At 39.7% G+C, this 11,614-nt stretch overlaps 1 protein-coding gene across 2 annotated transcripts in view; it reads left to right on the forward strand.

The window, feature by feature from the left end:
- samd14 (sterile alpha motif domain containing 14) overlaps window positions 1-7,996 on the forward strand; it is a 64,542-nt gene extending 56,546 nt beyond the window's left edge. For both annotated transcript variants that reach the window (XM_059006531.1, XM_034055754.3), the window contains 3 exons: window positions 2,411-2,524; window positions 3,539-3,694; window positions 4,622-7,996. In XM_059006531.1, coding sequence (XP_058862514.1) covers window positions 2,411-2,524; window positions 3,539-3,694; window positions 4,622-4,777 — 426 coding nt within the window. In that variant the 3' untranslated portion in view covers window positions 4,778-7,996. The remainder of the gene's footprint in view (window positions 1-2,410; window positions 2,525-3,538; window positions 3,695-4,621) is intronic.
- The last annotated feature ends 3,618 nt before the right edge of the window (window positions 7,997-11,614 follow it).

Genomic DNA, 11,614 nt, shown 5'->3' on the forward strand with positions numbered 1-11,614 from the left:
AACATGCTAATGATTCTGCTAGGGTTTCTTTCAGGTAAAACACTGGGAATATACTAGTAACCCAATGGTATCTTTCTGCAGCAGCCTTACAGATTGTCAGTGTGATATACACCTTTGTAGTAGCTTGTCTGTCGATTATTGTATACATGGCTGATTTCTTAAGGCATGAATTGAAAAACAATCAAAGCAATTCCTGGACTGTGTTGATGTAATTGTCATGTTACTGACAGGAATTCCTTCAGACGTGCACACATGTTCACCTCGCTGAGCAGAAGCCAATTGCTACTTCAGTGCCTGCAAATATGGCAATATAAAAACAGCTTCTTGGATTCAGAAGTGAGATTATAACTGAATCCACTGCAGTACCAGGGTACCATATCAGCATCAGAGTGTGCTACTAGACCAGAAGCACTGTGCAGTATTTGTTCCAAATCCATTGTGTTTCTATTGCTGGTAGGGATGTTAGGTTCCATTTAATTATCTAAACATTAGCATTAAACATGTTAAAACGTTGAAACTTGACTATATTAGAAACGTTTGTGATCTAAAAAGCCATAAGAAGCCCTCCATTAGAGTGAAACATAATGTGTACAACATTTATGTGTATATGGAAAAGACTTTGAATAAAAAAATATTAAAAACCTTACACTGTATAAAAGCATCTGACCTCTAGTTTACGTGCAGATCTTGGAGTATGATTAAAAGTTTAGGGGGAAAGAAAATCAGGGAAAGTATTGTTGCTGTATAGAATGTGGATAGAAAATTGGCTGATTATATGCAAGTATACTTCCTGATCTTTTGCTATAGCATAATCGATACAAGAGGCTGTGTGGTCCAGTGGTTAAAGAAAAGGGCTTGTAACCAGGAGGTCCCCAGGAGCAAGTCACTTAACCTCCTTGTGCTCCATCTTTCGGGTGAGACGTAATTGTAAGTGACTGTGCAGCTGATGCATAGTTCACACACCCTAGTCTCTGTAAGTCACCTTGGATAAAGGCATCTGCTAAATAAACAAATAATAATACCAAATTGAAGTTTCATTAGATTTGATTATTTAGTTTTATTATTAACAATACACCCCTGAAATGCACAAGCCCTGCTAGACCTGTGTTTTCAGTAAGCTTGTTTGTTTTTATGAGTGCTGTGCTTACTGTGCAACCAGCCAGATGCTGTTATTACTTCGTTCATCCAGAGCATCTTTACTTTATTGCCTGCATAACGATGAGTCAACCTGTGAACACCCAGCCATTAGAAATTCCTTGTGAGACTCTGGTAATGGCTTCTAATGCATGCTGTCTAAGTTTGTGAAGCTTTTATATACTCCTGGGTGTTGTTAAGAATATACCCAGCTCAAGAAAACAAACAAGTTTATAATTCCTATTATTATTTCTAATTCAACTCAACATGATATCATATTCATTTAGTAGTCTCTGAACACAAACTATGAATGTCTGCTTTAATAGAAATAATTTGTACATCAATTACATGGTATTTTATGGATTTGAGTGTATTTATAATGATTTATATACTTGTGTATTGTCTATTTGTAGTTATTCAAACATTTGAAGTGGGGATAATATTTTTTTGTTACAAAAAACAAAAACATTTGAATAGCTTTTGTAACATGTTTTTGTGTGGGTTGCGCTGGAGGCACTGGTGTTTGTTGTCACTGTCTTGAGTTGTGTATTCCCTTTATAAATAATCAACAAAATGATAGCACAAGAGTAGCTTAAATTATATCAGTATGAACCAACACATACTGCCACCAGATTGCATGCTGCTGTCTATTTATTCCATTGTATTGTCATTACTGGTAATGTTGTGGTCTGCTAATGTAAAACACTGGGTGTAGGTAAGATTGTGTGGGATTTTAAGATGTCTTGTATAAGTTAAACAAAGTCTTTATTTAATTGTTTCAACAGTAGTTTTGTTCCAAAAAGGAACAGTCTTCACAGCATTACAGTACGGTGAACACAAAGTACTTTTATGAGGCCCTTAAACATATTAGAATGTGTTTTATAACTTTATGGAGAGGCGCTTGGACATATTGGAAGGTGCTTTTAGAACTTTTTCGTGTTATGTAAACTCTCCCACTCGCAGGCTACTGCAGAATGGCACACAGGGACTAATTGAAACTATGAGAGGAAATTTACCAAATATACATACCAATTTCACCTACACTGGGACTATAACGGTATCCCAGTGGCTTACTAAGTGCTATTGCATCAGCTGATCAAGTTTAAAAACCGTGGTATACAGCATTTCACTTGACAGGTGGCCTCTCTCAGTCGATTAGGATTGTTTTTTTCCCACGGCAGCATTGCAAAGTATAAGAGTTACTATTGAATTCAAGAGACCTGATCTGTTGTCGGCTGTGTTTCTAAGGTGAATGCGTCTCTTTTTTCTTCCACAGGAATCCACCCTAAGCGACGATTTCTGCCCCAGGAGTCCCCGAGCTTCCAGCGGCTCAGCGGCTGAGTCGAAATCCTCACACCCCTACCAGACTCTTTCCCAGTCCTCTGACGAGGTAATAGCAGGGCTGGGGTTGAGTTTAATACAAACATACACTACCCTCCAGTGTGAGCATGCAGACTTCAAATCAGGAAATCCGTGCAGCTGGAACTATATGCAATACAAACAAACTGGAGGGCCAACAAGGCCTGGTTTGTGATACGTGCAAAGAATGTCACAAAAATCTGAACATGATCATGAGACGGTGTCTGCTGCTTTAAAAATCTGCTAAAGGAACAATGTTGCCCAGTGCAAAAAACAGAACAAGTCAGACATGGCTGCACAACAGTTGAAATATCAATTATTTCCAGTAAACCAACTCCTGCTTTGTTGTCATGCCAGAGAAATGATGAGGGGCTTAGAGGATCTGTATTTTGCGTTTAGGGGCTTACTGCCTACTGCTGGCAGTACCAATCTTCCCAAGAGCAAGATAGAAAATCAACCAGCCGGCCCTTATCCCCACAGCTACTTCTCTTAAACCCATCCTGAAAGGCACTGATACAGATTAAATTAACAGGGCGCTTCATCCTCTGGCAGCTCGGATATTTAAAATGCTGGGTTTAATGCGAACATCTTGTCTGGATCTTGAAGAATGTAGGTAATAGCTTCCTGAAAAAGCAGAGCACAGTAGCACACTGGTGTTAATACGGTGGTTTCTACCACGTTACTACCACTGGTATGCCAAAATATGAAAGTGTTACCACTGTGGTGGCCTTGTGCTGTCATTACATTACAATTTCAGTGCCACTATATTGCCAGTGAAGAGTATTTGGTAGACAATGTACTGATAACTGAATGAAGTGTAGTAAAGATTTAGCTTATAACGTGATGGTGAGACATGTAGCTTGAAAATGCATTGAAGTAATGTATTACTGTGCAATCCAATGATGAATCTGACTGGCCATATTTAATCATTTGTATATTGATCATTTATTAATAATTCATATTAATAATTAGGTCTGTATTGATATTTTAAGAACAGTATCAATGGTTACATTGTTTCTGGTATTGTTCTCTTCTTCCTCCTCAGCTCCTTGATGAGCCTGTTTGCTTGGTGTCCACTTGGACCCCCCAGCAGGTGTGTCAGTGGCTGAAAGGGTTAAACATGGAGCAGTACATCCCAGAATTCACTGCCAGGGACATCGATGGGGAACAGCTACTGCAGCTGGACGGGAGCAAGCTGAAGGTGAGTGGACAGGGAGACCAACACACATTCAAACACACACAGAGGCACCACACTCAGACACACACACAAATACACACATAACCACCACACTCACATACACACACACAGAACCAGCACACTGACAGATACGCACACAGAAGCACTGCACCCACAGACACACACCACACACTATTTTCTCTCTCACACACACACACCACTCACAGACATACCACACGTTTCCACACCATGGTGATGCTATTAGGGTTATAGGATTTCACAACAGCACTGATTTAAGGCCCATTAAAAAGCTAAAGAATTCAAACCACAATAAAGAGATAGATAGATAGATAGATAGAATTGTTTGGTAGCCAAGTAAAAGCCTTGGTTATGAAATGTCTTGAGTGCCATCTATTGGAAAATACTTGAATTGCAGCCCCACCCAGATGATGAATTACAAAAGCAAGACCCCACTGGAAATGAAAATGTGAGTCATAGCCAGGCTTTATATCCCATGTCCAAAGGAAAAACAAATACTGCTATCTCAATTATATTGTGGATGGGACAACCTAAAAAAATAAATCCAATATATTCAGTTGGTCCTTGGCGTGTTCTCTATACAATGGTAGTAGACATACTCTATCATCATTTGGTGTCTTTATATGTTTGCGTATTGGTTTTAAGTTACAAAGAGAAGTGCACCACCTGGTGGTTCTTAGGAGGATTTTTCACAAATGCAGTTTGAATAGAAAGAGTACGGGTGGCCAAAGTTGACCTTAACACTCCTGGTCTTTGTTCCAAACCTGCTCAATTTTTTTTAATTGAACCAATTAAGCCGCCATCCAGACCCTGAAGTAGTTGATTGGACACCCCTGAAAATAATTTCTGGTTAATTATTGGTGCCCCCTCTGTAATCATACCTAAAGTACAGGTTTTCATGCTTCCTCTCAGGGCCTGGGGGTGACCAGCTCTACAGACCGCTCCCTCCTGAAGAGGTGGCTCAAGGACATGCAGACAGCAGCAGAGAAGGAACGCAAGTCTCTGGACAAGCTGGAGCGACAGAAAGAGAAGCAGCGCAGGAGGGACCAAGGGCAGAGGAGGAGCTAGGCTGAGCCAGCAGCCCCAGGACCCAGGACCCAGGACATGGCGATCAGGTGCCTGGCAATCAGGCAGCCAGGCAGCGGGGGCTCCTCCCGGTGTAACCTGGCACGACGGAGCATGAATCAGCATGGTGGGGGGCTCCAAAGGGTCCAGGGGGCGCAGGGACAAAACCCAGTGAGACTTTTCTAGTGTAGGAGAGCATGTCTATGGCAGTTGTGTATCAGTACGGTTGACATACAAACCAAGTAAATTTACTAGTATCCCATGCATGGATAAATTTGGCTACTCGAATCACCAATGAAATGAGTTTAGTATACAGTATGTTTAAATTAATACAACCGTAACTGTAAAACGGGTGGCCAAGGTTGGGCCTTCCGCTCCTGGTCTTTTTTTTAACTATGTTCTAAATTGTTTAATTGAATCAATTAAACCTCCATCCAGACCCTGAAGATTTTAATCACTTTACCTGTTAAACCTGGATTGGAATGGCCCTCCAGGATCGTGACTGGACACCCCTGCTGTAAAAAAAACTAGTAAATTGAGGGAATATTACTTGTCGTTGAAAGGTTTATCTTCATTTAAGGCGTTAGGGTTATTTCTGGTTCTTCCACACGGAAGAAAGGGTATAACTAATTATAATAGACAAATGGTTTGGTGAATGCTTTCATCGCAGCTATGAAGATACTACGTAGAGAAACTTTTCAGCTAATGCCTTCATCATGCTGAATTTACACAAAATATTGAGTTTTCTGATCTGACCGACATTGCGTATGGATGGATTGTGTTCCATTACCATAGACAGGCTCTCCCTAGACTCCATGTTAGGAAAGCAGAGCGCTCAACCTGTAAGGTATGACTGACAGAAGCAATTGATGGTGTGCTTATGGTGAGTTTAAACAATTGCCAGGCATTGGCCCCACTGCAAAGTGGATATGAGGAAAAGTTTACATACACGTCCAATAATTGCCCATTCAATCAATTTGTGGGGTATCCCCCCACCCAACTACCCAAATCAAACAAGACTGTCATATTCCTGACAGTTTGAGGACTCTGCTTCCCTGCAATGTAGTCTAGGATAAAGGGGTGGGTATATGTTCTGATTTGCTGGGTCACCTGTTTTGTGATCAGTTGTTTTATTAAGAAACATTTATACAAACAGTAGGAAATAGCATACTGTACATCCATACTGCAGGAACCTCAGCACTGGAACAGGGGAAGAATGAAACGTGCATCACAGGAGCTGCTTTCATAGTCAGAAGTTGTGTAAAAGTTGCTCCATCAGCGCTAGACTGACGTATCTCAAAGTGTCATTTTACAACTTCCTGCTGGGAACTGCTGCATCATTTTTGCTCCAGGTTAGCTTGTTCTGTATCAGTTATTTAAATATTTTGATGGTTCAATGAAGTCCAAGTTGACTGTTTTGTAAAATGTGGTAGTCTTTCTCAGCAACACAATGTTTAATAAAACAGAAGATGAATTTAACTGAGGTAATGCAAGGAGCAAGGCCATTCTTCAAGACCCTACAAGCATTGCTCATGATGAGTCTTAGGCATTCCTGGACAGAGAGGTGTCCATTGAAAGTGGGACTAACCCAGTAACACGGTCCAAATCTGAAATCCTTTGAGGGTCACTGAATCTTCCACCCTTGGACTGCTTTCCCTCAGGACTCATTTCTGGTCCCAGGACTCCTCGCAAAGAGAGGTGCTGAATGAATGTCCCTCTAGACATCCTGTGAAATGCCCTCGTCGGTATGGGCAGATTGACACTGGCCAACAGAACGGTGCTCAATTCAAGTTCAATGAGCTGGATTTAAATCCAGGAGCAAGATGTTTGTCATCCGCTTTGCCACCAATCCCCTATACAATGCCTCAATAACATTGATCAAACTGTATGCACAACAAAGAAACAGTAAAACAAACATATTAATAATGTTAAAAAGCATTCACTATTTGAATGATTGAATAACTGTGACCCCTCCCACCCCTAATCTCATAAATGTAACTTTTTTTACTTACTGCGATTGCCTAAAGTGATACACACACAAACACACGCACAAGACCTTGAGTTAAATGTGCTGTGCAGATTCCACCAGATGGCGCTGGTTGCCTAGCACAATCTGGTTTTAAAAGCAGAAAAGACTGAACTTTATTCATAGTTGTAATGGTTGTATTGTACAGTAGGTGTCATCCAACAATTTAGGAAAGTCATTACAGGTACTTTTTTTTTTTTTACGTGTCTTAATATTTTCAAAATATGGACATATAGGCAATTCCAAATGAGGACCATTTATGTTGTATGTATGTATGTATGTATGTATGTATGTATGTATGTATGTATGTTTTTATTTATTGATCATTTCTTTGCTACAATGCTATAAGTTTAATAGGAGTATTGGATTGCAACCACAGGCCATTACTTGTAATATAGGAAGCGAACCTATATTCGTGTGGTAGAAAATGTTGGCGTATATTTTCTACAATGGCAAATTGCAGGGCAATGAAATTAATGACATAGGACATTTTCCCCACTCTGGATAAGAGAATGTCTTTATGCAAATGAGACTATATTAATCCATGATTAGTATGACCCCAAGACAATAATAAACATAAATTATTTTCACCATAAATTATGACAAGAAATATACAGAATAACATGGTGCTTGCCCATACTACTGCATGCTGTTATTTAAAAATATATGAATCTAGTGCGTCCACTAGTCTAAAGTTATATTGAAACATTCCTTCAAAAATAAACTCTAGTCTTCCTCATATGCTTAATAGTTTTAAATTACTACATTTATTTACATTGCTTTGTTAGTTCACTAGACAGTAATTACAAACCATTGCTGTTTGAAGGATGTCATCCAATGTGTTACAACGCGCACAGCCTTCCACAGGGCTGTGTATCTTTACCTGTGACTCGGTTTATGTTGTACTTGCTACATAGTGGTACTATCAAGTTATTGACTCTGTGTGTAACCCCTATGTGATGCATAAAAGTTCATTTTGCAGCCAAGGCTACCGAATTTGACCACAAAATAAAATATTTATGCCCTTCCCCCATGTCTCGATCATACAGTGCCTCCTCTTTTCAAAATCGTAAGCACAAACGAGACAACCTTTCTCACATTGTATTTCTGTATATGAGATTTTTCTGCTTTCATCGTATGCAACTCAGATGTACAAGAAAGTTTACTCTCCTAATAAAAGTTTACCAAAAACTTAAGTGGCTGCTGTTTTAATTAATCAATCAATGAATCTTTATTTCTTAAAGCGCTGCCATTGGGAGCGCAGGATGAGTCACACAGCTTGGACGACGCCGATTCACGTCCGGGCTGTGCACAGAGGCCGAACTTTGCTGGGGACTCCGAAGGGGGCGTCACATTGGCTCTGACGCTCCCGGGGTGGGGGATGGGATACCGGCAGGGACTCCTTCTCCTCATCGTGCAACAGCGAACCCTACTGGCCTGATACCGAGCACATTCAGAGTGGATAAGAGGCAGGGCTGGTCTCTGTTCTCCAGGATTGGTAGCCCACCCACAATTGATTGGTAGAAAAGCGATTCTGGTTTTAGATTTATGAGATCAAAGGATTTTTTGCAATATAATTTTGTATTTTCTTTGATAACATGATATTAAATAAAACATCTATATTATGTTCATATAGTTTTCTTGATGTCTCAATCCCAAATTTTAGGTGATGTAACCCTTTCGGCCATATTACACCATATTACTGTGATCATGGGGGGTCAGACCTTTCTTTAAGGTTAAGTTAGGTGGTAGGATACTATAGGGTCAACAAAATATGTACACAGAAGTTCAGGGCAGTGTTCTTCGCTCTGCAGGGGGCAGAGGATTTGTTGGGTAGGGCATTGTGCCAGCTGTGGGGAGCCTGTACTTTCCCCAGGATAGATGTTACAACGAGGAGCCCGTCATCCTCTCCGAATCCACAAACATGTTCTCACCCCAGTGGCATCTTCCGCCTGAACCCTGTCCTTCTTCTATTGAGAACATGTGAGGTAATGAAACAGGGGGAGGTCAGGTCACACTTCACAGGAATTTGTACAACACGTTACATAGCAGGGTGTGACACAGTGATTTACTGATTCACTTGTAAATTCCAGCCCCTCTCCAGAAACCATTCATTTAATGAAAGATACAGTATTCAAGATTATTTGTACCCCTTAGTAGTTTTGCCTAGATTTTGAAACTTAATTTTAGGTTTTTACATCACTGGTTTCTAAACATAAAAATTTCCATTTAAAAAGGAGATTCTAGCTGATTTAGTGATGTAAACTAATCATTGCAATATGTTACTGAGATCTGGGAAACCTATATTCCAGAACTAACTTCTTAAACTGGTTTCTCAGACCCTGGTGGAACCAGCCAATATATCAATATTAAACACCAATGTTTAATATTCTTTCATAGTAAAAGCATAGCAAAGTCTAATAAAGTGACAGCGAAGCATGGTAAATCTTAGGTAAGCACTGTAAAGCCCAGAGAGATATGGGAAAAAGCATGGGAGAACTGCAACATTACAGTAAAAATGTACTTTTAAATGGCTGAGTCATTGGTAAATATTAATATCTAATATCTTGACGAATATCTTTATCGCTGTTATCTCAATCATTCCCCTAACACTAATAATGGTGTTGGTCAAAATGTTCGTTTATCTTCATGACTTCTTTGGCTACTTGACTTTCTTCTTGGAGTTTTACATCAAAATTTAGCATTAAGATAAGTGTTAGGAGTTTTCAAGGATGCCTGTGTTTTCCAGTTCAAACGCAGCAGTAGAAAGTGCATCTTTTGCTTGTCTGTCTGAATTGAAAAGAGATCATTTAGCCTATCCAACATCTCAAAGATTCCACTACATAGAAATCTCAGCACGATGCCAGGTGACATACTTCCAAAAACGTCACACTGTCACTTGACTACCCACCACATGGACCCAATGACCAGGACCTGTGTCCTGTTTTTGTTGCTCTGAGAGAAGATTAATTCTGTTTTCAAAAAGGTCAGTTTGAATAGGCATGGTTATTATGGGAAACATGTGCTCATTAACACCAGCAATGATGGAGCTGTCAAACTGAAAGGAATTCCAACCATTCCTCGCATAGTTGCTGTCTTCTCTCGCTCACCAGAGATTATAAAAAAAAATACTGCATGGGGTTTATTTAGCATCCCACCCTTCGCATGGGCATTAAATAGATATTAGAAAACGATTCAATGTCATCAGCCAATCAGCTTCCAGCTATAGCGAGCATTAATACACAGTAGTTGCCCACTGGAGCGTCACAGCATCACCTGTGAATCAAATTTAAAATCAATCCACGCAAGTACTGGCTTTTTCATTTTGACTTGCTGTATTTATAAGGTTAGTTTACATCTATTGGACAGTAAATACTAAACAAAGACACAATTGGTCCTATTTATTATCCACCAAAACCAGCCAAGCAATACTTTGTATCGACGAAAGCAGCCAATCCTGTACCTGCAACTGCCGAGTCAGTCATTCACAACAGCAACAAAATGATACACAAGCAGTTCAGTAATATTGCTCCATTCAGATATCTGGCACTGGTCAGGTAAACTATAAGCAGCTCTGACAAGAAAAAAAGTTTCTTTCTGAAAATATCTGGGACTATTTTCCAAAAACTCTTCTCAGCTGAAGGGTACCTGACAAATCATTACAAGTTAAAGGTATTGTTTTATGAAAATAAAGAGAAAATTTGTTTTCTAATAGATATAGTGCCCTTGACTTGCTCAGTCACTTAGCATGGCGAGAAGGAATAGAAGACATACATGGAATGGAGTAAGTAAGTTTAGGAAGTACTTATTTTTACAGAGAATTATACATGTATGGAACAGGTAAAGTTTAAATTCACTTATTGAAAGCTCAAGGCTGATTGTAAGGAAGATAGCTGTCTGACCCAAGTTTAGGTAGAGCTGGTACTGTGACATACAATAGGGGCTGCAGAGCTCAGTGATCTGAAGCCCCAGACCCACTCTGCTCCATTCAGGTTCAAAGGGAACTTAGGAGCTGTGATGAGAATGAACTCAAAAGTTGCCTCTTGAATACAACGTACAGTACAGTGGTCTGGGGACTGTGGCTGTGAAGACTGAAATCTGGCTGTGTCTAATCCATTGAAGAACCATTGCAGTGCCACTACATTACCACTCAATATGACTCAGTGAAGCCACATGCATGCTCTGCTGAGACAGATTAGAAAATGTATAAACTCTGATCATTGTAAAACCTTCAAGACAGTAGGGCTAAATGATTTATCGTGCTGGCACAAAGAAATAATGGATTGTCTCCAGACTGCAAAGTGCAGAAAAATACAGCTCAGTATTCAGAAAAAACTGGCAACTGCCCTGAAGGTCTGCCCATTAACAGTGATCATTAACCTACGATGGACTGCTTTTCCAGTCTTGTTATAACTAGAAATATTTCAAAATCCATGTCAGTGAAATGAGTTAAAATTAATTCAAAGGCATTTTTACGGATCATTTTTAACAACTAACTGCTGAAGGACTTATATGTCATTAGATTATGTGACATGATGTTTAGCTTGATAGAAGTGAGCAGAATACTAAATTGAGCCCTACCTGTATATTACATTTTTATAAATGAATCGTTCAAGATATTAATAGGGCTACCGAGGCAATTATTCATTTTATGTAGGAAAAATGCTGATACGACGTTTGAGAATATGCCAGCAGTTGTCTCTGAAGAAACAGGCTTTGCTTGATCATCAAAATGAAGCAGAATTTCAGGTAGATCAAAGGTAAGCTGCTATTGATGAATAAGGTTACTGATGGGTATCATGATCTGGCAGTCA

Source organism: Acipenser ruthenus, chromosome 33, assembly GCF_902713425.1.
Source record: "Acipenser ruthenus chromosome 33, fAciRut3.2 maternal haplotype, whole genome shotgun sequence".
NCBI classification, from domain to species: domain Eukaryota; kingdom Metazoa; phylum Chordata; class Actinopteri; order Acipenseriformes; family Acipenseridae; genus Acipenser; species Acipenser ruthenus.